General features: G+C 40.4%; 1 protein-coding gene across 17 annotated transcripts in view; it reads left to right on the top strand.

Annotated features, from left to right (window-relative positions):
* The window catches only part of PCDH15 (protocadherin related 15), an 805,380-nt gene that overhangs the window by 713,929 nt on the left and 64,574 nt on the right, over positions 1–26,877 (top strand). For all 17 annotated transcript variants that reach the window (XM_072040299.1, XM_072040297.1, XM_072040296.1 and 14 more), the window contains 3 exons: positions 12,332–12,441; positions 13,634–13,774; positions 23,676–23,803. In XM_072040299.1, coding sequence (XP_071896400.1) covers positions 12,332–12,441; positions 13,634–13,774; positions 23,676–23,803 — 379 coding nt within the window. The remainder of the gene's footprint in view (positions 1–12,331; positions 12,442–13,633; positions 13,775–23,675; positions 23,804–26,877) is intronic.

Raw genomic sequence — 26,877 nt, 5'->3', positions numbered from 1 at the left:
GGTGAGGCCGCACCAGCGCAGAGTAGAGCGGGACAATCACCTCCCTCGACCTACTAGCGATGCCGTGCTTGATGCACCCCAGGACACGGTTGGCCCTCCTGGCTGCCAGGGCACACTGCCGGCTCATATTCAACTTGTTGTCTACCACGACCCCCAGATCCCTCTCTTCTAGGCTGCTCTCCAGCGTCTCATCGCCCAGTCTGTACGTGCAGCCAGGGTTTCCCCGTCCCAGGTGCAGGACCCGGCACTTGCTCTTATTGAACTTCATGCGGTTAGAAGCTGTTGAAAATGTCAGTTGTGTGGATAAACAAAGTTTTATGCATTGAAGGTATAGCTGGGATCAACGGGGCTTCAGATTGTTTTCTTCAGCCAGTTTGAGCATGTTTCGGTCCTATACACCATTCATGTTGGACAAGAGGGGAATTCAGGGTTTAGGCCTTTGACATTAGAAGCGCAGGTGATTGTTTACTACTACCCAGTCTTGATTTGATAAAAGTTTACACTGATAATTTAAAATAAATGAACCCTATTTTCTTAAAATAAATAAATAAGTAATGGTGCTCAGGCTGTTGAGTTTGTTAATTTTTATTTCAGTGAAAATGTTCATAAACAGTTTCTGAAATTTGTATGATGATATGAAATAATGGGATCAGTGTGCACAGCCTCCATGTATCAGGAAGTTATAACCTTGCTGCAGAATGTGCTCTTGCATCAAATGTAGCATTATAATCAGTATCAGAATATAAATGGGTTTTGTGCATCTCATTTCAAAACCGAGTACTGTAGGAAATCAGTAAGCAGAAGTAAAACGTAGTGTTACTGGCTTCACTAGACCCTAATGAAAGGTCGTGCTCTGCTCTTTTAATGGATTTAGACTAAAATTCACAATATGCATGTTTTTCCTCATGATTAGAGTATTAAAATTTTGAAGCAATCCCATAAAGGTAATGGAAGATAGAGTATTAAAGCTTTGAAGAAACTGAAAAATAGCAAAATACTGCCAGTACTGTACTAATTTTGCATTTAATATTGAAACAGAGGTGTGAAATCTGAAAGAGTAGTGCAAAATGATAAATTTAGTATCTAGTGATAGCAGAAAAGATAATTCTTTGCTGAAGGATTTTAAGAGTATATTCCTGCCACTTCCTATATTATTTTGTTGAATATCTTCAAATGTATGAAGTGTAGTTAGGTAATGTAACGAAAGATAGAACTTTAAATAAAAATGTTTCCACTTCTTTCTGTAATTTTGGATACTGTGCGAGTGCCTGGATTCTGCCATCTGAACAGTGTTTAAAGCTTTTCTGTAACAGTCTTCTGTGTTACTGTGTTCATGAAAAATACAAACAGTTCCTATGTGTGTAGCTGTGAAAAAAAAAAATGCTCTGGGATAAAGATTTGAGTCATTTGTGAGTATTGAAAATCCCCAAACTGCACCAATGTTCAAGTGTCTCGCAATACCAATAGCTGTTAATGAACCTCATCCATAGGATAGCTGCTGTTGGGTGATGTTTGCCATGCATAGGCTGTAACAGTGGTGTCAGCATCAGGAAAGCGTTGCAAATCTTTAAAGGAGACTCTCCTGTGGTATTTCTTGTAGTGTGTTGCTTGTGAAGTAAAAGCGTATTTATAAAAGAGGGCAAGTAGGAGATAATATCTGGAGCTGATAACCAGGATTGTTCTAATGATAAATACTAACTGTGAGGAGAGGGAAGGAGGAAAAGGTGGAAAGCTGCAGGGTACAGCATGATGTCCTGTTACCCAATTCAGGAAGTATGGAGCAAGTTAATGAGAGGGAGAAAAGGAAGAAACCCTTTTATTTAGGATTGAGAAAGCTAGTCCAGTAGTTGTGTTTAACAAGAGAGCATGAAATACGATCCAGAAGCCTTTCCAAGACATTCTAGGTTTTGGGTAAACTACAGAAGCTATTTCACCCAGCCTCATGATCCAGCCTGCAACAGCTAAAGCGACTCTTCACTACTAGGTGCACACTTAGTAATGCAATTTGTTGACCTTTATAACCTTCTTTTATAACTTTCTCAGATGACCTTCACCCTTAAAGAGCTTGTTCTTGAATATTACCTAGTGAGAAATGTTACCTGGAGCAGCGTGGCGTGCTCCAGGATGTCCATTGATTTGGGGAGGCTATAAAGTAGCTGCAATGTTGGACCAGTGGGGCAGAGTCCAGCATGTGAGCACAGCCCTAGGGGAACTCAGAACATGGCATGGTCCCTCTGCAGTGTAGAAGAGTTACCGTGCAGCTCACACTGTAAGCTGTAAACTGTAAACAAATCCATCAAAGTGGATTTGTTTGCACAATTGTGGGGAGAGACCCTAAACTGCAGGACTGCAGGCAGAGTTTACGTTGCCTTCAGCAGAAGGAATGGAGCACACATTTCCCAAAGCTACCGTGAGCTTCAGTGATATCTTAGGAGATGGGACCTTTATTTCCCTACAATGAAGGAAGCCTGAAGAAAAGTTGTTCATATCCCCAAAATGCCCTTAGATGACAACTGAATAACCCCTCTTATCTTCTCCTCACGAATTCATAGGATTAGCTGAATAGCCTGGTTTCTCTTTCCAAAGAAATAGCCTTACTCCATTCTTGGTAATTTTTTTTTGAGATGCACACCATTGCAAAAGCCTCTCAAAATCTTTTGAGGGTGGCAGAAGCACTTGCTCATTTTCTTCAGTGTGAGAAAGTGAATGAAAGCAACCCCAAAACCTTCTGATTCAGTTCTGAGATTCTCTGACATTTTGGAGCAGGACTGGTTTCAGTCCCTAAGGTTTTCAGGGATTGTCAGCCTGCAAACTGCATTTCTCTTTGGTTTCTAGACAGTGATGCAAGCTGAAACTGGCAGGTTTCAAAAAGCCTTATTTTTTAGTTGACTTACTATATCTTTAGGGTAAACGTCAGCTCAGAGTAATGGTGCTTGTCTGCAAAATGATTAACTTTTGGATGTGGATACTAGAATTTTGAAGGGATTGAAAACTAGTGGTTTTGCAGTGGATTAGTATTGATCTTTGCTTGCGTAATTGCCATAATCTGGATGATTCCAACGCATTTTTCCTAGCTCTTTTAAAAACTTCATTTCTGTGTATTTAGAAAAAGGTTACAGTCGAGCAGTTTTACAGAATAAAGCTGCCTGTGCAGTTGCAGGATGTATTACAAGTCAGAAATAAATGCAGAGACATAAGAGAAGAGGGGACCAGATGGCATGATCACAAAGGCATAGCAGCATTAGGCAGATAGGGAGATGGAAGTGCAACCGTGCCTTGAGCAGTTGCTCTGGCAGCCCTGCAGCAGCACATTAGGGTTTCTGACTTGAGCCCTGTTCATCCTAAGGAAGGGTTTGATTGATTGTTTTCCATGTCTTAAAGTGACTTCCACAGGAGGCAGCAGCCGAGTAATAGGCTTGCCTTTTATCCACTGGCTTTTCTACTGCATTATTCCATAATTTGGAGCAAATTAACTAACCCCCCTTTTTTCCATCCACCTTTTTTCTTTGGATTGTAAATTGTACTGGAGACTTCCAGGTGTTGTAGTGCAACGCATATAAAACAACAGCAAAGAGAAGTCAAGATCCTGGAGAATCCAAAAATAAAATTTTGTCCTACTGCTTGCTGCACATGGCTGTCCTCTGCAGGCACCACTGCACCACAACTCCCACAGCTCCCTCGTCTGCATCCATAAGTGCCAGCCTGTCTTCGTGGTACCTCAATTGGTGCTGCAGGCTGTGCTTCTGGCTGGGGTGCTTATGCTGAAGCTGCAGGGTTTAACGGCATTAGGAACGTGGATCCTCCTGTACTCAGATCCTTGTCTGCCCTTGTCTTGGTTATTAGGACTTGGAGAAAGCTGATGGCAGCACTGCCTGTAAAGTGTTTTGAAAACCAAGCCTTGTTTTCTAGTTCAGCAAAAACACAAAGGATGGAGAGGCAAAAATGAAAAAGCATCGAAGGCGTACAACATGCAGACATTTATTTCTGTGCGGATAGATCACCTCTGAGCCCACTTGACCTCTTGCTGCTGAGCAAGGACACCGTGCTGCTGATGCTCTTGTCGCTGCGCCTCCCCGCAGGCAGCTGGCAGTCGGATTCAGCTGCTTCTCCAGAGCGCTGAGAGCAGAGGGAGGCACAGCCGCCGGAGTCTGCACGTGGGATGCTGGGCAGCAGTGTGGGGACATGGCCTGACCTGCCACTCGCTCTGCCTCTCGCAGCCAGAGTGAGCCAGGGCCTGGGGGAGTCAGGCATGGCGAGGGGATGAAGGAGGGGACGCCAGCACACGAGGCTTTCTGCAGCGCTGCCCGAAATGGCTGTGGCCATTTGCAGTCTCTTACAGTTTTTAATGCTGACTTTGATATCGTTCTGCTTAGTGCTGGTGAAACAGCCACGTCTTGGGTAATAAATCACGTACCTGGGAAAATGAATTGAGCTGTTTTGAGCTCTCCTTTTCCAAGCTATTTCTCTTGTCCTGACAGTTCCATCGCAGATCACCTCTTGACTGAACCCTAAAACAGGTAATTGATCCAGAAGTTTCCATTTCTTCCAAACAGGTAATGGCAGTACTTTGATTCCTTAATTAACAGATCATAATTAGTAGCACCATGGAACAGTGAAGACCAGATGTGAAGTGAACCTTAGATGAACACAAATATTTTTTTTGCAAGCCTGTCCTCTTATGAGTACATTCTCATTTAAAAGGAAAAAAAAAAAAAAAGGTTCAAAGGGACTTGGTATTTTTTTGTTTTGTTAATTAATAAATACCACATCCTCTTTGCGACTACAAGGTCATTGCTAATAGTGATGTGCTGCTGTAGCAGGAAATGAAATTTTAACCAAAAGTAGTGTCATTGGTTCCTAATTACTGCATTTGGGCACATTAAACAGGTGTTCAGCCATTTCAATAGCAGAAAAAGGAAGATACTGGAAACCTTCAGTTTCTGTTAGTGCGGTGTTATCAGTCCCCGTCCTGTTTGAAAATATGCACCCACTTATACAGTAATCCGAAGTTTGGTTCCAATTTGTGAGGAAATCTGTGAAATTGAAAAATTGAGGGTGTTACTAGATATAAATGTAGTGTGGCATCGTACTTCTGTACTAGGTGTAACACTCTACTGGGAAAATGTATTTTGTGTAAAAGAGAGGTTATGTGACATGTGGACCTCTCTTTCTCAGCAAAAGATAGGATATTGTTTCCACTTCATTAAATCCACCTACATCATTGGCAAGTACCATCCAAGCAAATAGCCATGTATTGTAGGTTTTCACTAAACAAAATTTCAGGTTCCTACCAGGAGTCACTTGGAAGTGTTACTCCAAGAGGCTTCTCCCAGTTCTCTGGTCTCCTGCTCTTTAGACAGTTACAATGAACTAGGGTACGGAGAATCCTGCACAGAGGCATTGAGGCTATGGGTAGTGTTTAGTGTTTGAGATCTAATTCTGTACCTCTTTCCAGAAAGTGCCATTTGGCACTGAACAACTTCTCCATTGATGTCAATGTCTGAGGCAGCTTTGCTTTTCTTGTTCCGAGTATTCTACAAATATGGCATAACTTCTTTCAGATTAAAGAAAGAAATATGGGTATTTAGAAAAATGAGTTATTCCTGGGAGAGGAACAAATTAATCTATACATCTCTTAGAACTTCTCTCTATAAATTCTCTTCAGGAATCAGGACAGCAGCAGAGGAAGTCATTTGTTCAACCCAACTGGGAAGAAATCTCCAACCTGTGAACACCAGTGAGGTTTCCAAAGCTGTGGTCCTAGTGATTTCCTCATTTGTCTTTTGACGTGTTGCTTTGAGAACCGAGTACTTGAGAGGGCATAACTTGTTTCCTTCAAGGAAAATGGCTTTATTGGGGGAATCAAGGTGCTTCCATAATAAAACAGTCAGTCAGAGTGGTAGGATGTAAGCTTCTGCCTTAAATCTGGTCATTTTTTCATCAGGTTGCTCATGAGCTGTATTTTTTTAAGCCTCTGTTTGTTGAAATTTTCCTTTTTCTCTCCTCATTAAGTTCAATGTCGTGTTAAGTAGTGCTCAGCTCCACCACAGGAGGGTCATTTCCCTCTTCTTGTAGCAGGAGTGTGAAGGATGTTAACTGTGTCTCTCAGGTGCTTTTTGCGTAATGCTGGTGGATTTAGAGCAGCCACTTGGGTGACCCTTTTCCCAGGATGGCCAAGTCTTACAGCTTCTCATCCCACATTTCCCACTATAGAATTTGCATTCTATAAAGGGAAGACATGACGAAGAATAAAGTTCTACAGGTTTATTCTACAGGTCTAAAGTTCTCTGAGGTGGGGGGGAACCTGCAGCAAGAGGGATGATACGTGGGCTCCCACATGCATTTTTAATTTGCCTCATGTGTCAGTGGCAGCTTTGGAATCAGTGTTACATGGGAGTGTTTTCAAAGCAGTTATTTGTTCTGTCATAAAAAAAAAAAATAAAAAAATACAAAGGCCCTCTTCACCATGTGGCTATGAAAAAATAGGAAATTAAACGGTTTCTACAGCAGATACTGAAGTGTGGTTGCACTGATAAACCAGGGAGTTTGATGATTAGAGTGCAGTAGAAGGATTGCCCATTTGTCCTGTTTTGCTGAGTTAAGCTCATCACATCACATCACAGCACGTGCTACATCACAATTACTAAAACCTACTACTTTATGCCAAACGAGAAGGAAACTCTCACTTGGTGTTTTTCCATATAATACAATGTGGGGAATGTAGCTGCATGCCGCCCAGGTTGCACCAGAAGCAGCACGGGGTGCAGCTCGTGCAGGGAAGCTGCCTTGCTGTGTCTGCTGTAGGTGAGGGTCAGGTCTGAACGACTGTTTTCAAATCCACATTCAGTCAGATGAAATGTGGAAGTAAATCACTCCAGGAATGGGAATGCAGAATAGAAATGCAGACAGAAATGCGGTATTAGCCCCTACCAGCTCTTCGCAGTATATTATCAGAACACAAAATCCTGTCCATACCTGTCCGTCTGGCAGATCTGCATATGTGAGAGAGCCCTACATTCTGCTTGACAGGGATTTTTTTCCATTTTTTGCTTTCGTAGTAATCCTGACAGGAATATTTATGTCTTTGTGACCTCAGCTTTCATTTATGAAGTTCAGTGGGATCACACACACGCATAATGCCTGATGACTGAGAGTTCATGGGAATAAAATCTGACACTTGGTTTAAAAGATAATACGTTGTGACAGGGGCTCACTGTAACAATGTCCAAACTCCCTTGTCATCTGTTTCAGAGATAAATACCATGGAAAGGTCAGAATGTCTTGAACCGATTTGAGAATTGAGACAGAAAGTGAGGATGTTAAGTACAGTAAGGAATCCATGATCCTTCTCAGCACACTTTGGAGATACACTGCTTGGAAAATGCATCAAGTGAAGAACAAAGTAATCTTTTCCAGAGAAAAAGAATTACAGACTCTGTCAAACTGTACAGATTGTTAAAGTTATGCAAACTGGAAACTGCGAATTCGATTACTGATCTAAAACATGGTTAGATGTTTTGCTTTTTTGAACCAGGGCAGGAAACAAAGTAGCCTAAATGTAGGTGAAACCATTAGAAGAGCTGCCATCACGATACTTCTGCCATTTGTTTCTTTAATTATTGCTTCAGTGTACCAGTTAAACTCGTACTTGTTTCTTTTTCCATGTTTTTAAAAACTCAACTGCGGTCAGGCCTATTTAAATGCTTCTGTTGTAGATCTGTTATGAGCTATTTTAGTCTCCATGTAACTTCACTGTTAGCTTGCCTCATTTTAAAATTTCTATTGCTCTGTCTGCACTTGACCTTTTTCCAGAAAAAAAAATAAATATATATATATCTATATATATATATATATAAATGGATTACATATCTTCTCTTTAATGCAAATAATCAGACAAAAAAAATAATCACTTCCCATGAGGAGTAAGATAAAGAATCTGTGCAGGAGTGGGTACAATGCTTAGAAAGGTTTCAGTTTGAAAGCTTCAGGTAAAATGCCACTGAGAGTTAAAAGTAGCTAAGGCCAAAACATCTCAAGAAGCTGTCATGTTAGAGAAGGTAGGGAGATGATGTTACTAGGAGGGGTCCAAATGACATTTTTAATTAAGTCAGTATGAGAATTTTAGTAAAGTAATTAAAAACATAATAAAATAAAAATGCTTATCTCCTGGCCCGTGCTGGTGGGCCTCCATGAACTAAAATAAAATCCACCAAACAGTTGACTGAAGTGTCCAATACAGCGTAAGTACACATCATGCTATTAAACTTCAGTGCTAAACCAATTTTCCAATTTATTATTGGGTTTGCTGGTTTTAAATTTAATTTTTGATTAAATCTGATGTTCATGCTTTTGGAGATAGAAAAATTTCATGGTGAATTTAAAGCATATTGGGTAGCAGACAAATTGAAAAATGAATGAGAGTTTGACTTGTTTAGCAAAGGAAGAAAAAGAGAAAAGGAGGAAAAGTTAAAATTATGCTTTGGGGTTTAAAAATAATTATACCTTACCAGTGTGTTTTTAATATGTATTCTGTCTTCATTTCCCCCTCTGATGCAAGATTAGAATAATTGAGATATAGCAAATTAAAAGATAACTACATTTTTATAACTTGTTTTTTTTTTTTTTTTTTTTTTTTTCTGTTTAAATAATGGATTTGTTTTAATCCTGGTTTTCTTCTAGGTTATGAACACTTTTGTCTTTTTGTTGTTGTTGTTGTTGTTTGTTTGTCTTTTTTTTTTTTTTTTGAGGGGCAAACAGTTTATGGCATGAAGGCAGCAAGCAATACAGTAGAGGTCTCAACGAGAGAAATACAGGCAATTCTTAAACTTCTTTGGGGGAGCTAAATCCAAAGAGTAGGACAGAAGGCGTATTACTGAACGTCAGTTTTAGATCCATTTGAAAGCATGTTATTTTTCCCAAATCCGAGGCTGATGGATACAGGCCTTATCTCAGTGTGGCACAAAGCAGTTGAGGCAATTCTTTTTTATACTTTGCTGCTTTGGGGCCCTCTTCTCCTACCACAGCTTGTTAGGAAGGGCTTGGGCAGGTGGGGTGGCTCCGCAATGAGGCTGGGGATCCTAGGGGGTTTCTATTGCACCCCAGTGCTGGGGTCGCTCCTGGGGACCACCCCATCCGGGATGCTAACAAGACAGCAGCATTTATTATTTCAGCATTACAGTGAATATTGGCCAAATTGCACATTGCTGACATTGCTGCGACGGCTACAGAAAAATCCTGTGAGTAAATGAACCATTGGTACAGAAATAAATTTATTTTGCCAGTGTTAAAAGACAGTTGTGCAAAGGATCAAAGATTAAGACCAGTCATGTTCAGGATGAAAGATTAAGACCGCGGGTGGACTGAGTTGGAGCTGAGGTACCTAAGAGTGCAGTAATTGCTCTTTATCTCATTTCACCCAAAGATTTCTTGTGTTTAAGTCATGTTAATGCACAGGGCCTTCTGACATGGAGTGATTGCATGTGCGTGGCTGCCTGTGCGAATAAGTAAGGGGGGGAGGAGAGGGTATTAGAAACCATGGATTTGAGAATGTGTTTTGCTGCAAGCTCAGAAAGTGGTTGTTTCATTTAAAATGTTTCAAATGGACCAGAATCAGACTGGAGGGCAGTGGTGTTCCAGTCCCATGGAGGAGCCAGTCTCATGGAAGTGACAGTGACAGAGACCTGTGGTTGCGTGGGGTCAGAGCCCATGGCTGGCAGGGTAATGACTGTGCTCGCAGCCGAGCTCAGAGGCTCAACGAGGTGTTGCAGGCATTATCAGACACAAATACCTTCAGAGGCTCTGAATCCTCATCGTGCGCTCTCGCCCCAGCAGCATCATCCCTGTTCACATACACTGGTTTCTAAACCTCGTCTGGGTGGCCTGGACGGGATTGAACCGCCTTGCTGCTGTCAGGTCTTCTCTAACCAGCCTTTGACGTTCAGTAATGCAAAATTATTGCCTCAAAATGTCCTTGCCTGTTGCCTAAAATAGCTTTTAATGATATGTCTACTACTCACACACACACAAATCACTGTTGTAGATCTTAGTCATTCAAAAATTGGAAAATAATGAGCTTATTCCCAAAGAAAGCTTATTAGAGCTTGCAGTACAGGATAAAGAACGGTATATTGTCAGTTGCATACCTTTGTCTTTTACTACTTTGCTTCTCTACATTTCGGCAAAATGTTAAGAGACCAGCTGTATGTTTTAATTCCACTGATGCATTGCTCCCTTTGAACTTGGTCACCTTAGTTAAATCAGGGAAATTAAATCAATGCCATTACTGCGGTGGTTTTCTGTCCGCTCCCTCTATGGCCTTTCATAGCAAACACAAAAGCCTCTTTCTAATTGATATTGATTTGTCAATTCATTGAATTCAGCTGTGTCAGAGGGGAGGTTACAAGGCCATTTGCATTAAAAGAATAGGCTGAAAGTGTGCTTCAGATGAAATGTAGGTTTTGAATATAGAGTCAATAAGGTTTTTGTTCAAATCATGTGCCTTAAAAGAGAAAGAAAACAAAGGAATATGTAATGCAACATAAAATGGATCTTTTTTTCTCACTGGCCTGCATTTCTGACCTCATCAAAAGAGCTACAGCTTGAAATGTTTTCAGATTTGACAGCCTTTTTTCTGTCTTGAAGATTAACGTTTGCATTTGTAAAGTGCATGTTAATAAACGTTGTGTAACACTAGTTTTGTAGCTTAATCAATTAAATAGCAATCATGAATTTAATAATTTAATAATCTACTGCTGATAGCATGTTTGAGGCAGAAGAATCAGAGCCAGGGTGATGTGCCATGTGTATGTACTGCTGTGCATGTGTATTTGGGTACAAGTGAGCTTACCATGGTGTTACTGTGCGAAAGAATCAAGGCTCATGTTTCAGTACAGTGTTGTTCAGCTTGGAAAAGTATTTTCCCCCTTTATTTGTGTACTGGGAGGCTTAGGGCTCCTCAGAAGAGTTGATAACTCACCCACCATGGTTCAGTTTAGAAGGACCGGCCATTCTACAAGGATCAAAAAAAAAATAATAATAAAAATAAAAAGCAGATAAAGCAATGGAAGAAGTCGCAACAAGGGAAGTAAGAGCCCTGTGGGTCATGGGTATGGTTTGCCTTTGACGTTTTATGGGTGGTGTAAGGACCAGTTGTGTTAGAAACAGGGCCTGTACTGGGTTTGTGGTGATTCATCCCAATGAAAAAGTCTGTAATCAAAGGCAGACTGTTTGGGCTCTCAGTGTGTGAAGGAGAAATGCAGATCTGGTTTCAATAATTAGGATTGCAAACTGGGAATCCAACTTTCTGCCTGTGGAATGGGAAAGTGTGGGGTGTGGTGAAGGGTTTCAAGACTACTGGAGGAGGATGAAAGAGGGGTTGCATAAAATATTCCCTGAATCGAGGGAAGGCATAGATTCTGTCCAAAATTTTGGAGATGAGTACAAAACTGAAATACTCCTACTGTTTTGAAATTCATTAGCACGACCTCCATTTTCATTTGGAAGTAGTTGTGGTCTCCTTGAGAGAGCATCTCAAGGTTTTACTGCATTTTCCAAGGAAATAGCATTTAAACAACAGGAGAGAGAGAGGTAAGTAACTGTTGGTTTTCAGGAGGAAACTCATTATTTTTATACAACGTGAGTCACTCATTTTTCAGTGTTTGGAGGGTATGAAGAGGACAAGATACACATTAGTGGTGTAATCCTTTTTTCTTTTTTTTTCCCCACACATCAGTGCTCATTGAATCAGAAACAGTTTTCTAAGTGATTAAAAGATGTATATTTATTCTTGGATGGCAGTTAATTTCCTGAAAAGTATCTTGTCTTTTATGACAAAAATGGGTTAGCAGAACAATTTCCAGATCTTTCTGAAGAATGGAAGATCCTTTGGAGGTGGCTTTTCAATTTGTTTAAATTCTAAAGAGGGTTATCCAGAAATTTTCCTGCATGCATTTTGGTTAGCTTACAGGTTTTTTTACATCTTAGGTACAGGTGAGTGTTAAAACAGACTTGTTATGGTACAAATGTTGGTTGCAGTTTATCAGTGCCTGATGGTTCTTCTGTTTCTCTTTAGTTCCTACTTGTTATTTCCAGGATTTCAATTTCTCATTATCAAAGGACTGTTTTATCTATATACGGTCACCTCTTGTCAGTTACACTTTTTTTTTTTTTTTTTTCCATTTGCAATTTGATATGTTTTTCCTTAATAAAAGATCATCCTGCCTTGGCAGTGTGCTGGATGGATGTGACTGCTAACCTGAATTTTTAGGTTTATCAGTACTCTGATGGTCAGGCAACGGGGAGATAACCCAAATACTTCTGTTCCTTTCTGCAGACCCCCACCAGTGAGTGAAAGCGCACCAAAAGGAACCGTGGTTGCTGTTGTAATGGCAGCTGCCTTGAACCAGACTATTGTATATTCAATTGTTTCAGGAAATGAAGAAGGTAAGTATTAATACTTTGGTCTTAGTGAGCATACTGAGCACAGTGCATGCATCTGACGCTTTCAAGAAACAGTGATTAGAAATAAAGCTGCTGAAGTGTAATCCCACCTTGACTGTACAAGCAGAAGGGACTGTTCCTGTTACTGTTGTCAAACCTCTCAAGATCAGCTATATACAAATACATGTGCAGGAGAAGACTTTGCTCTTTAAAAGGTAGCAAATTTGCTTTAGATAAAGCTTGCACTTACACCATACATCTCTTTATTAATACTGTAAAGTTGTATCCTTCTCTGACATGCATCTTCTCCATGGGGAAATATATATGCCCTAACTCTAGCGTGCTGTCTATAGCACCTAAATAGAGAAAAGCATATGTGCAGCCTTTTCTTTGAACTGATGGTTTGAAGTGAGGAATTGTTAAACTTGCGGAAGAAAGCAGAACTACGTTTTGAAGGAGGCCCTGACTTGGCTTATGACTTGTACTGTGAAACTTGTCTCATTCTTGTTGCTGGCCATTCTCACAACCTAGCCAAATTCACTTCTCTTCCTCCAATTTGTCAGCAGAATACAGAATACAATGACAGTTAAAAAACACATTTTCACTGATGTGAAAATTTACATCAGTGCAATGTGATACGAATCTGTGGCATATCAAAATGAAAATAGGAATGGATTTGGTTTTACCAAGAAATCTTTTTGAAGACATAAAAGACTTCTACCATACGGTATCCTCAAATGTTAGATTAGAGCAGGATACTTAAAAAAAAACAAACAAAAAAAAAAAAACCACCATCTTTCCTACTGTTTGCATCCTTCTCAGTTACTTTCCATGGTCCACCTCAAAATCCCTAAGCTAAATTACACTGTAAGTTGTTTGGAGAGATGTGGGAAAACTCCCCTCCCATCCTTATTTTTGTGGCAGTCAGACATTAGTTGTCTGCTCTTGCCAGCATTTCCTCAAGTTGGTGATTCCATTACCAGCTTCAGATTCAGCTGCTGTGCTCATTTGAAGACGGCTTCCAAGAAGGCTTACATGAGATTTTAGAATCCTGAGGCAGGAAGGATGAGGATAAATTTCTGAGGATGGTGTCAGAGAATAGTGACATCATGACATAGAAATGTCTTGCCTAAAAAAATGTTTATAGGTCTTAAAAGGTTGCTTTTCTGTTTTTTTTTTTTTTGCTGGATTTCAGATGTGTTTGCTATTAATAACAGAACGGGCGTGATATCAGTTAAAAAGTCTCTGGATTATGAAAGTGTAAAAAGTTATGAACTTCGAGTTCAAGCAGACTCATTACAAGTGGTACGATCCAATCTGCGTGTCCCTTCCAAAAGTAAGTTCTGAAATCCTTACTGTTGAATATCTTTTTAATATATTTGTTCTTATTTTTTGAGAATATTGATAACTGAACTCTAGCTATTGTGTTCTCAGAAATACAGTGCTGATGATGGTATGTAAAAGGCAGCATGTGCATTAATGGAGCTCTGTGCTTGCCCTCCACGCATGGTGCTGACAAGTCCTGGGCTAAGTCCTCACAAATAATGTCTGTGTTACACAGGGCTTTCAATGATCCAGACACGACTCGTTTGTATATGAACAGAGAGCTGAGGATGAAAGCCACATGTTTTCAGTGTAATTAAGGTTTTCTGTGATGGAACATAATGGTTTTTCATAAATACATTTTGCAGCACAGATACAAACTCTTCCTCCCTGCAGCTGGGAACTTGTATCCATGGGGATGCGTAAATCTGAAGGAGCTGAGCACAAGGCAGAGGGGAGCAATGGGAAGCAGCAAGGGTTAGGACTCTACAAAGAGGGTTGTGGGGCAGATAAACAGCAAGGCAGACAGGAAGAAAAAGACACCCTGAGCACCCCTGAGGGTCTGTGTGGAGGTTATTGCAAGTGACTGAGAGCAAACTGGAGGAAAGGATGGACAGGAGGTTTTCTTGCAGTATCTCTAGGCACAAAAGGAGTTTTCTTTACAAATTGTTCTATTTTGGCTCTCTCATTGGAAGGTATTTTTTCCCCCTATTTAATGGTTGTTGTCTTCTAATGAAATTACTTTGAAAGGTGTTTTGGTGTTTTTATTGTGCTTCCTGTAAGGAGAAGGTAGCACTCGGGCTTTTGGACATTTGTCTCACTTAGTGTTCCATTCCTTCTTTTACACCTTCCTATTTAACCCACATTTGAGCCCTAGTTAAAAAGCGGTAATACTCACGTTGTACCCAAAAAAGTATTTTAATATTATAGGCTTTTACATGGGCAATATTTGCCTAGTGTTTTTTTTGCTGTGTGTTTTGATCTGTGTGTCTCTAGCTAAGGAGCATCATAGTCTTGATGGCAATAGGTCTGGGGTGTGGGAATGTCAAACAGAAAAACTTCTCTAGGGCAGTGAGGAATTGAACGTTATTTAAAGGCTGTGAAAATATTACCTTCTCCTTTCATTCAAAATTGACTGTAAGTTTATTTCAAGTCATTAGTTTTGCAGTCAAAGTTATTCTAATATGAGCTATGGGTCAGATTTGTTACAAGTGGCTGCAGCTTATTTCTCCTCTGCACTTCCACCCACGTTAATCACAGAGTAAATCTGCTAAAGCACTGGGGGGAGAAAAAAAAATAAAGGCTCATCCTGACCTTGAGCAATCCATGGAAATATGAAGTCGAAGGGAAAACTTCAGCTTCTTTCAATTATAAACATCTGCCCAAGGGATGCTGCTGTACCATCTCATCCCTCACTGCAGGCAGGAGTGACCTGTGTCAGCAGGTTTGGTAGGAAGAGGGCCACAGTACCACCCCATCGCTGTCAGAGGTGGCAAAGTGGTCCCATGACAAACGGTGTTTCCCACGCCACGGGTGGCAATCCGCAGAGTTAACAGTGAGTTGCAAAGGAAAGGCCACGCTTAACTGATTCTGATGTCCTATTCTGTAATTAGTCTTGTAATTATTTTAGTAATGAATACAGTAATAGATTATTAGGAAAGCCATGCGCAGCTTACTTCTGTGCCTGGTGGATGTTCATAGGAGTACAGTGTACGGATTAGAGATCATAATTCAGATTTTTAAGGATAAAATTTAAAATAGGGCGCAATTCTTTTTCTTCAAACAATATAAATGTGCTACTGTAATTAGTCTTTGCAATACTGAAATTGGTACCCAATGAAAACTTCCTTGCAGATTGTAAAAGTTCTTGAAGTTACAGAGGTTAATAAATATTTGCGAATATGCCATAAAATTGTGGTAATAGACTCTAACCTGAGAGATTGTACAGGGGATTGCCATTAAAATACCTTTGTCAGACTTTCCAATACTACCCCTGTAAGCAGCAGTCCTGCTGGTCAGGGAAGAGCTGGCCTCTGTGTCCCTCCTCCCATGCGGAGTCTGCATTATAGCAGCTCTCCCAGCTCTACAGCAGTTTGGAAAAGGTGCTGGCTGGGTTATTTGGTTCAGGGACACCTGATAATGACTGGTGGTTAAACTCCAGTTTAAACAAAGACCTGTGCATGTTGTGTGTGAGTGGATATCCACAGGTGTATAGCATGTATTAAGTTTCCAATATGCACTGTGCTGGATAGCTAAGGAATCTGATACAGTTTGTAAAATACTTCACAAGTGTCTGGCTTACTAAATCACTTAGGTCTTTGTAATAGAGACTCCTTGACCTCATGGTTTGATTCCTGCTTCCTATTTGTATGATATATGCCTTTCCATTTTCTCAGCACCTTTTCCTTTCCTGATAAGAGGTAATCAGGTTATACACTACTTGAGAATTCTGGGGCACAGAACCGATGAACTAGAGCAGAAGTAGATGAGATGCAATTAATGCACCACCGTGGACTTCGGTGACAGTGAAATGATGAACCTCTCTGGAGATAGGTCACTTTGAATGCACATCTCTAGAATTATGTGACATTGAAGTATAATGCACCACCTCCTCTGGAGCTGCAGTGGTGAGCCCTTCTGGAGCCAGTACTGATGCTCAGCTACAAAACAGTGCCAAATTTTACAAAACTCAGAGGCTTGTTACCAAGTTGTTTTTAACTACATTACTGTATAAAAGAATTTTGAGTGATCATCTCTGCAATGGAAAAGTGGATGATACACATTAAGCATAACTAAGCTTGCCCTTCAGTGATAGTGCCAACTGATAGAGTAGTAATAATTGAATAAATAAATGAGAAGAGAAAGTAAATTGAGATGTCCTTTGGAGTAGGAGAAAATAAAATTGGTGATTTAAACTGGGTTTTTAAAATACGATGCTAAATCATGCAAAATCATACTCTTAGATTCAGTGAAATTGAACTCCTAAAATGAGTTACTTTCACTGAAACTTTGTAAGTGAAATTACAGTGCATTTATACTTCATTTGAATAGAAGAAATGTCAGTTCTGATGATGATAGTGAAGTTAAAAGGTTGGAATTCTAGCCCGAGGAATTGGCATCTGATGATGCCGAACCCTGAATGACCTCAGCTATTAATGGATTTCTCTATTTCAGTTGAATTTAGCAGCAGGATTTTTATTTTTTTTTGTCTCTGCTCTTTGCTGCTTAGATTGGCTATCACAATAAACCATAGGCTAGTGGCATACTGTAGGACAAATGAGGATAGTGATCATTAGCTTCCAACTTGAAGCTTTTGGTTCCCCCTCACTGGATAAGATGAGAAACAGAAAAACAGTTACATAAAGGGAACATCACAGGGCTGTGTGTGGCGGGACGTGTTCTGCAATTTGAAGGTGCTGCTTTGTGATCAATCACGGAGCGAGCAGCTCCTTCCTCCCAGAAGGAGTGAGCTGAAGGGAATGTATCAGTGCAGTTAATCATTTACTAAACCAAAAGTACTTCTTGAACAAGAGCAGGCAAAACACCATATTTTTTCTCATTTGAGCAGCCAGCTGTTGGCAAGGTTTTCATCAGCATCTCATTGTCCTGAAGTTTGATACCCAGGAGGAAAGGGGTCAGAACAATAACTGTGATAAGGAAGAAGGGCAGGTGGAGGTGGGACAGGGGAAGCCAGGGTGATGAGTGAAGAAGTGCTGCCCAAACACAGTAAGGAGAAGCAGTGGAGACCTGTAAAGACAAGGAGGAGGTTTTATCACTGAAATAGTCCTAGTCCCAGTTTTAAGAATCAAAGAATTTGTGAGCATCTGGTGTCTGTGCCAGACAAATAAAATGTGTACCATGATGGGAGGTGACAGGGTTTCCCACTTTGATCTGGACTGAAGAGCCATGCAACAGAGCCAGAATACACTTGCTTTTGAACACCATGGACAAAAGGGCCTGGCAAATCCTTCAGAGAACAGAAACAGAGGATGCAACCTTATGTTTCCCGCTGCCCAGTTGCCAGTATCTGAAAAAAGTGCTTCTTTTCATTCCCCAAGTCTGCACGTGTCATTTGCTCTCTTATCTTGAGTTACTGCTGCCGTCTGTGCACAGCTTCACCTGTCCTCCGTGGCTGCACAACGAAGTACCTCCAGGCTGTTCCAGTGTGTGCCTGCAAACAGACCTGGATGAGAACAGATTGTTTCAAAATTGGTCTTCAGAGGTGAAGGTGTTACCAGCTGGCACAGTGCTGCCTGGGACACTTGTCTTAGTTACAAGTTACCCATGTCAACAACTGCTTCTTGCTTAACCCAATGTTGAGAGGCGGACCAGAAGGGAGTAGTTTTGGCTGCAGGGTGCTCTTCTGTAGATTTTATCTTTTCCTGCTTTGGTTGTCTCTAAAACTTGTGCCTCCCCAGTAAGCAGTGTTCTCATGATGGCAGCAAAAACAGGGGTTTCTCGTGTCATGGACTTGAACATGTGGTGGAGCTCTACCCTGCATCCTTGATCTTGTCACCTGCATCTTCATTTGGAAACTTCTGGCAACCTTTGTCGTGTCACTGTAATCTCTCCCGCATCCCCTTTTTATTTCTGCCTGTACTCCTTTGACTTGATTGGTCCCAGTTAATAGGGTGAGGACAAGCAGCAAATAAGCCTCAAAGATTCCTAGAGATGCAATAATAATTACAGAACCATGTGATGGTTTTACCATATTTTAGGGGGAATTAACAAGAAGTGAAAACCATAGCAAACAAGATTTGTCATTTCTACAGTCGTGCTTGCACTGTCTTGATAAGCACACGTCCTTTTCAGGAATTGCGAGTGCCCCCTTTGTGTCTGCATGCAGTCTGCTGTAGGTATAAGGGAGAACTGGAACAAGATATTCCTCCTCGCTACAGAATTCAAGAGTAGCATGAATTATTATTAAACATCAACTTAGGAGTAGAAACAAGGAAGTGAAGAGGTAAAATTCCTCAAGAGTGTTAGACCAGCTGGGGGGGGAGAAATGCTCTTCCACATAGCTTTCACGTCACCCAGGTATGCTGAGTATTACAGGAGTGAACCTGCCATCCTGGTAAAGATGGGTTTTATTTTGGCATTAAAAGATTTTTTAAGAGAAAAACGTACCTTTCGTTTTAATATTTACGTGTTTTATTCATGCATTTAGAACAATCCTTGTGCCTTGGGCCCAGCCCCAAGCAGGAAGTGGTGCATGCTGATTCCCCACAGGTATGCAGTGGTGCTGCCCTGGGGTGGGGGGGTCATTTCTGTTGTCAAACTGGTCCTGTAATCCTGGCTGGGAGGCAGTGCTTTGCCATGGGTGTTGGAGAGTAAATGGAGAGCAGTTCTTTCTCCTGTCATGTTTTTGGTGTTCTAATCACAAAAGAAACCTTAGGGAATCATAAGCAGAAAAGAAACAAATCTAGTTTTGTAACCGCAATTCTGCAACTGCTCTGCAATAACTGGGAATGATAGTTTTTCTAAGTTAAATTTATGAAAATGAATTCTGTATCCCTGTATTATTTATTGTCTTTTCAAATAGTCTTGCATTTTTATTTTCAAATGTGTTGTAAAGTTCATGCTGGTGGTGTTTTACAAGTTGGCTGCCATGCTTATCTGCAAATGTAGGAGTTGTGACAGATGGGCAAAATATGTTGCAGAGCCTGAAGGGCTGCAAATCTGCCTTCTCTGCCACACACCTCTGGGGGTAGTTTCCCTGAAAGCCACTGAGATGGACTTCAATTATCTCTGAGCCACAAAGAAATGTATTATAGAGAAAATGCATAAAATGTGAGCTCCCTTTCAATTGATTATTCAGGAGAAAAAAAAATACATTTATTTAAATCAGCCCTTGGATCAGTGCTATTCCAAATATGTCACTGTGTATGTCTCATCAGAGCCTCGTTGATCTCTTTGTACTGTTCTTGATCGACTACAGCGTGAGAGTTTCTCCAGGCTTAATGGGCACATGCTAATTTAGATGAAAATCCCATTGAAAACAAAAATTGGTGCTGATTTCTATTTGGTTCTGCCAAATTTAGTAAGGTGAGATTGAGCACAGCTGCAGTTCAGCTCATTTCACCTGCCAAAGCACAGAGTCGGCTTGACAGACTTGTAAGATGGTAGTAAAGCAAAGTATTATAGAGCCCTGTCCAATCGCATTCTCATTCTCAGTTTGATTAAAATGAACTTCTAAAAGAGAAGAATCCGCTGTTCCTGCCTGCAGAACCAGCAGCCACTGCTTAAGCAAGATGCAGATGTTCTCTGTTAAAATTAGCGATGTATGAAGAGCAGCTGTATCAATGGCCGTTTTGGCATATCGTGGAAGACAAGTGTAAGCACTGGTGAAAGCATGATGTAAAACAAATCTGGTAGCACTCAAATCACAGTTTAACTACAGCCTTCATCTGTCCCAATGTTCAAATAGCATTGCTTTAGTTCAACTTGATTTCTGTAATCTGGCCAGAAACTGCAGGTTCACATGGATCCAGGCATGTTATTAACACTACTTAGGTAAGCAGTGATAGTAGGAATGAGTTTTCTACAGATGTGTTTGGGAAAAGCTTATAGAAATGTTAGTACACAGTAGTTCTGACCATCTCCCTAGAGTTTTTGTTGTTTTCATTTGTGTTAGTCATTCCTGATGTACTAGCTTTATCTCTTTCAGAGGACCGTCAGGTTCCCTTTAGATGAGCTCTCTGGGTATTTTTACTTTCCTTAAGCAAATCGCAGACGCTGAAAGAATCCAAAAGCTTCATCTTCTAGTCCTGGGAGAGATTGATTACCTGGAGCGCTGCATGCAACGTGTTAGGTACCTACAAGCTGAAGATGGCTTAAAAGCAGCTGCAGATCTATGTACTTTGCACACTGCGACTCATCTCACTAGGGTCTAGAAGAGAGGAGACAAATGGGACACCTTGGGACAAATGGGAGACCTTGCAGGAGATGATGGTGCAGGAACTTCCATTGCAGAGTATTGTATGGCAGACTGGCCAACCTTTGTGACTGTTGAAGGTATTGATATGAAAAAAAAAACACAGATAATAAATATGTCTTAGTGATGAAAATGCACAGTAAAACTAAAGAAGCTGTTTGCTTATCAAATACTGACTGCATATTTAGTGTGTAGAGAAGCATTTTCTTTACAGCTGAAGGAAGGCAGCTGTAGCACTCCAATTTCTTCTCTCTTTGTCCTTTGGCCACCATGGCAGTCTTGTGATGCTTTGTCCAGGGTGAAATGCTTCCTTCTGTCACCTGGCTGGCATAATTACAGTTTGATTGCATGAGGCAATCACAAGGAGTGCCAACTTGCAAGAATTAACATGGAGAAGCAAGTTTGGGTTTCAACTCTCAGAATCCAGAAAAATAATTAAGGAGAGCTGGGTTCCAGATCTAGAATAGCAGAGCAGCAAGGATTGGCACGCATGGGGATACAAAGCTTTCCCTCTGAAAGGTGAGCGAAAAGATGGGTGTCATTTGGTGTTGGCTGGCCTTCCTGCGAGAGTATCAATAACGGTGCACATTATATAGCAGGTGCTGCTGCCACCCTTCATGTACCAGAAGAGAGAGACCATGCCCTGTGCACGCATTGTTCAGTACAAGCACTAAATACAAGCATGAGGGAAAAGAAGAGTCTAGTGCTGTGCCCAGACTCTGGAAACATGCGCTGCTGGTGCCCTTCTCACTCGGGCAGGGCACCACAGACGTAGGAGCAGAACCCCCTGTGCAGGCGATATCTGACTGAGTCAAGCAGAGCAGCTGGGGAAATCCCTGCTGCAAAGGGTCTGGCATGCCCTTCACAGGCATGGCACTTTTTCTGATGAGGGATTTTAATGCGTGTTGCTTCTAGGCTTATTTGATGTGGGAATAAGGCAACCTCTGCAAGTGGCTGCTGGTCATTTGCTGCAGCAAGCAGCCAGCTGGAATGGGATAAAACCATGAGGTAGCGTGGAGTTCACAGGCTCTGCGTTCCCCTACATCTGCTTCACCGAGTGAAATACAAGCTGTGTATGAAATGCAGTAAGATAAAATGGAGGTATATGTTTAATTTAACATTAATGATGCTAATGCTGGTTTGGAAATAAGCAGGGTATTTAATTTACTTTGTGCTTAATGTAATAACTTTCTCATTTTCAAAGCATTCAACCATCACTGAACAAATCAGCATTTTGGCAGCTCAGAGGACTACCAGCAAATTAAACAAATGTTTTTGAGCAAATTGCAAAGCAAACTTTGCACGAGGCAAAGCCACCTCACCAAAACTGGCTTGAAATTATGTCCATTGTGAGCACTAAGCAAAAGACGTTTAATTTGCATTACAGAGAACTAGTGCAGGTTAGCAAATGCCTACTCGTACCGGCGCTGGACGTGATGCAATTAGGCTCTTCCCTACAGCAGTAAACCGGTGCCAACCGTTGATATAACTGTTTATTAGCTCTGCAGGGCAAGGTCACTTGCACGCATTGCCTGTAATCCTGCTTAAATTGCCTTCTTCCCTAAAGGGTGTAGCTGCAGTGAAAAAGCCTACCCGGGAATCTCATTTTTCTCCACGGGGCTGCAGCTTCTAACTGTAACTTGGTATTGCAGCCAGAAACATTAAGGATCTGGTTTAACAAGAGAGAGATTGGACTTCCACGGAATCTTACAATAGCTCTTAGGGTGACATTTTTCTTCACTGTAGTAAATAATATAGTCAAAGTTAGAAGTGTTCTTTCAAAATGAACATAAGCGAAGTAGATATGATTACAAATAGATCATTATGTCCACGTTACAGCTGTTCAGATATTTAAATGTTGGATTGTGGCTTTGTTTCATGAGTTTGGTATGCAGTCATTTTTCCTTGAAGCTTTGAGTAACAGTACCTACAAGTTTTTTAACCTACCTGTACAGATCAGTGTGGAAGGTGAAAAACTGATTATTCCTCTGAGGAAATGTCGTTTCCTTTTTCTTCCTCCTTTCTCTTTTCTCTTTGTAGTAATACATTGGATGACATTTTAAATAGTTTTCTCAGATTTCCATTGCTTTTATGAATTACTCATTAGTTTCCCATCAGATGCAGTATTTTTGGTGACTTCATCATCCTAACAAATAGTCTGTGTATAAATTTTTTGTCCTCCCCTGCCCCCCAATGTATATATAGCCACTCAACTCTTTCTAAATAAGACTGCGTTTTAAAGCTAACTGATCAGCATAGCACCTGTGCAGCATTTAAATTATACTGGCACTGAAACAAGTTGGGAAAATCAACTCTGAAATGAGGTAATTTATCATTTGAAAACGTGCTCTTAATGAACTGGACATCGTCATTTCCAGCAATCTTTCTGGATTATACTGTGCTCTGAAAGAGACAAAGAGATCTTGGTATAGATCACTGCACAGTTGAATCTTCTTTGCAGCAGGTCCTTAATTTTTGCATTACTCCTTACAGAAGGAAAAATGTCTTTATTGTTGAATGTGGTGGATCAGTAACTGTTTAATGAAACAGAGATTATTAGGGTTGTTGGTTTGTTTTTGTTTTTTTTTTTTCCTTGAAGATGTATTGAACCTTTAATATTTCTTGTGTTCTGTTGGGCCAGTCCAATTTGTGATGCGTGCAAATTCATATAGCCCTAATAGCAAAGTGTGGGTGTGCAGGTGATGGGCATAATTTGCTATAAAGGATAACATTTCAGCTCAAGTTAAGTCAAGAATCAGAAAAAAATAGCAAATGAAAAAACAATAAAGGGTAGAGCAAAAAAAGCATGATTGATTTCCTTCAAGTTCATACTTCTAATACCAGGTATGCTATTATTTCTTATATATTCTTACAGTGTTTTCTGTGCACTTGTTCCACATGATCCATTTGGACTGTAAATGTATAAACTTGATAATTGACTGCCAAATGTTCTATGCATGCTTTTCTTTCCCTGCTTTAGGTAATACAGCCAGGGTATTCATTGAAGTGAAGGATGAAAATGACCACGCGCCTGTCTTTACCAAAAAAATGTACATTGGAGGTGTCTCTGAAGATGCTAAAATGTTTTCTTCTGTGCTTAAAGTTAAGGTAAGGCTGCAGTTTTTACACAGCACTCACTTCCAGAAGAAAAATACTTTAAGGTTTTGGTTTTCTAGAGGAGGTTATGGAACGTGTTTATTCTAAAACTGCTTGAACTGGACACTGACAGTAAATTCCCTTTGATTACTTCTTAAATACAGTCAGCACAGAAAGGGTATTTTTTCTTTTCTTTTCTTTTTTTTTTTTTTAAATAAAATCAGTATTTGACAATGAACATGAGTCAGATGGTTTCCATTTTCCTGTGTATGATTAACACACATTAGCACTGTATTCCTGTGATTATTGGTGCAGGACTGATTTTGAACTTGGAGTTATTTCTGTTGAATTTATGTGGTCGTCATCTGAAGATTTGTAGCTATCATTATATAAGTTAATGTTCAGATGATTCTTTTATGTTTGAACACTAGCGTTAACCTTAACTTCTTCTGACTTCTTTGTCAGCAGTATGTTTATGCTTTGAAAAGTAAAACGAGGTTTCTGTTTCAGGTTAGGGAAGCAGTTTCATATCGGTGCACTCTGACACAATTTGTGGGTAAAACAGATTATCTGTAGTTTAAAAAAATGAAATAAAATTCAAGGAAATGTAATATATGGAATGTAATTAGCATCAGGCAGAAAAATAACTTAGAATAAAATATATTTGTTTTCTTTAAAATACTTTGTGATGCAGTCTTTTGTGCTAGAGGCAGCCTGGGCTGCCAGGACTTTCCAAGTCAGCTTGTTTCTTCTACCTGTATTTTATTAGCTCAGCAGGCCTCCTGCATCTTTTTTCACTTTAAGTGTTAGTGGAATAGCTTTCAAGTGGCTGATTCTAGCTGATGCATGACAGGGCACAAATATATGACCTGCAAAGAGTTTTATGTTGACCTCATGATGTATTTAGAGCACCAGGAATGGAACAGAGAATATCAGAGCTTATTAAAGTTGTCCACTGTTTGTTGTTTTTTTTTTCTCTTTCATAGCAGTCCTCCCCAGTTAAACTCAGAGGTTGCAGAAATGTGGAAAATGCATTGATTATTGGTGAAAAAATTGATTGATTATTGGTGAGAAGCTTCTGCAGAGAAAACTTGCTAATGTTGTGAAGTAGTTATTTTTTTTTTTATACAATGCTTTTCTTAGGCGTGTTTTTGGCCCCAGAATATCCATATTAGTCTTTCCTAGAAATGCATCCAGCAATCCAAGTAAACAGCTGGGAATTTTTACTGAAATGGCCTTACGTTGCACCTTAGGTTGGGTATTAGGAAAAATTTCTTCACTAAAAGGGTTGTGAAGTATTGGAACAGGCTGCCCAGGGAAGTGGCTGAGTCACCATACCTGGAGGCCTCTCAAGAAACATGTATCTGTGGTGCTTAGTGACATGGTTTAATGGTGGACTTGGCAGTGCTAGGTTAAAAGTTGGACTAGATGATCTCAGAGGTCTTTTCCAACCTCAGTGATTCCATGATTCTAAGAAACGCACTAGGTAAGGGTTTGTTACAGTGCATATATCCGCTGTATGCCCATTCTTCCTAGCTTCTTCTGCAGGCAGGTGGTCTTCGAGGCCACAACAGGTAGGGTCAGACCCCCCAAGTGGGGCTGGTGAGGAATGGCAAGTTGCACGCTACCCTGGGACGGTGCGAGGGCTGAGCATGTTTGCTAGTCCCCTGACATCTGCAGACACGTGGAGGAGTCTTAGTGCCACTTGGCCTTGTGCCCTCTGCTGTGCCATGGATGCTGCTGTTTGGTGGGTAGTGTGACATGTCACCTGCTGGAAAGCAGGTGACAATTTTTTTTTTTTTTTTTTAAGAAAAAAAAAAAAGAGCAATTCTGAACTTTTTGGAAGATTTAGAGAAGAATTATGCTGCAAGGAGATTTAAGATATGCATTGGTAGCTAGAAGGCATGTTGAAAAGTCATGATTCTTTACTACTACTTCATTGAGTGTGAAAACTCAGTTCAGACTTCATAAATGAAGCCAAAAATGTCATCTAGCATGTACAATGCCTTTGTTTACTTTAAAGAGCTATTTCCATATGAATAAGGAAATTACAAAGCAAGTAATAAGGCAGCATTGTATGTTGGAAATAACACATTCAAAGAAGGATTTGGAAAATTTGCTTTTATGAATTTCTTTTCCTCCATCTTCTGTATTGAACTGTCAAGGTACACCAGATTTCTACTCTATATGAAATAGCTAAATGTCACCAGATGTCTGTGTGATTCAATGAAGGGGAAAACGCAGATGCCCAAATGAAAGAAATAATGGTAGTATTGCTGTTAGGGTGATCTCAGACCACAGTTGAACAGAGTTTGGAAGGCAGAGGTAATACTTCTGTTAGTATCCTTTTTTCTGTTAGTATCCTTTTTTTCCCTCCAGGCATTTTGTCAGTTATTGCTTCTGGCTGCAAACCTGAAACTGAAGCTCTGGCATAATCAAATGTAGGAATCAGAAAACTGTGTCAAATCCATGAACTTTAGAAGTGCTGAGGATGCAATACTGCACAAAGATATTGGAGTAGATAAAGAAAACTGAACAGCGAAGTTATTTAGATAAAAGAACATTTTGTGGATGAAAGTAAATGAGACATAAAGAACAAGTGTAAAAGTACGTTATGAGTTAATCATACAAAATGTTAACAGAACGTGAAATTCTACCTGTTTTTTGAAGATGCATTTCTATTTATTTGGCATAGATCCTCATGCGTGTCAGTCAAGGGGATGAGTGAATAAAATGGAGCAGACGTACAGGCAAGGGATATTCAGAGGTGAAGAGGGGGAATGTGCTGATTTCACTCAGACAAGGAGGTCAGAGGACAGAAAAGGACAGTCCAAGGAAAATAGGAGAGAAATTATAATTTTATGTTTCTACTCTGCTCCAGTTAAAATCCATGACAGAATTCTCCCTGATGTCACAGACAGGTAAAATAGAACACGGTACAAGACAGAAGATGATAGTAGTGGATGGCATCAAGCACAAACGTGTGTTTTATTAAACTGAAATGAACTGAGAAGCAGTTACGAAGTGCCTGCTGGAGAAAATCTGGAAACCTGGCTGGAATGTATTGCTCTAGCACCAAGCATCTG

The sequence above is a fragment of the Anas platyrhynchos genome, chromosome 6, assembly GCF_047663525.1.
Source record: "Anas platyrhynchos isolate ZD024472 breed Pekin duck chromosome 6, IASCAAS_PekinDuck_T2T, whole genome shotgun sequence".
Lineage (NCBI taxonomy): Eukaryota > Metazoa > Chordata > Aves > Anseriformes > Anatidae > Anas > Anas platyrhynchos.
Note: the sequence above shows the minus strand (reverse complement) of the source record. Positions and strands in the feature narration are given on the sequence as shown.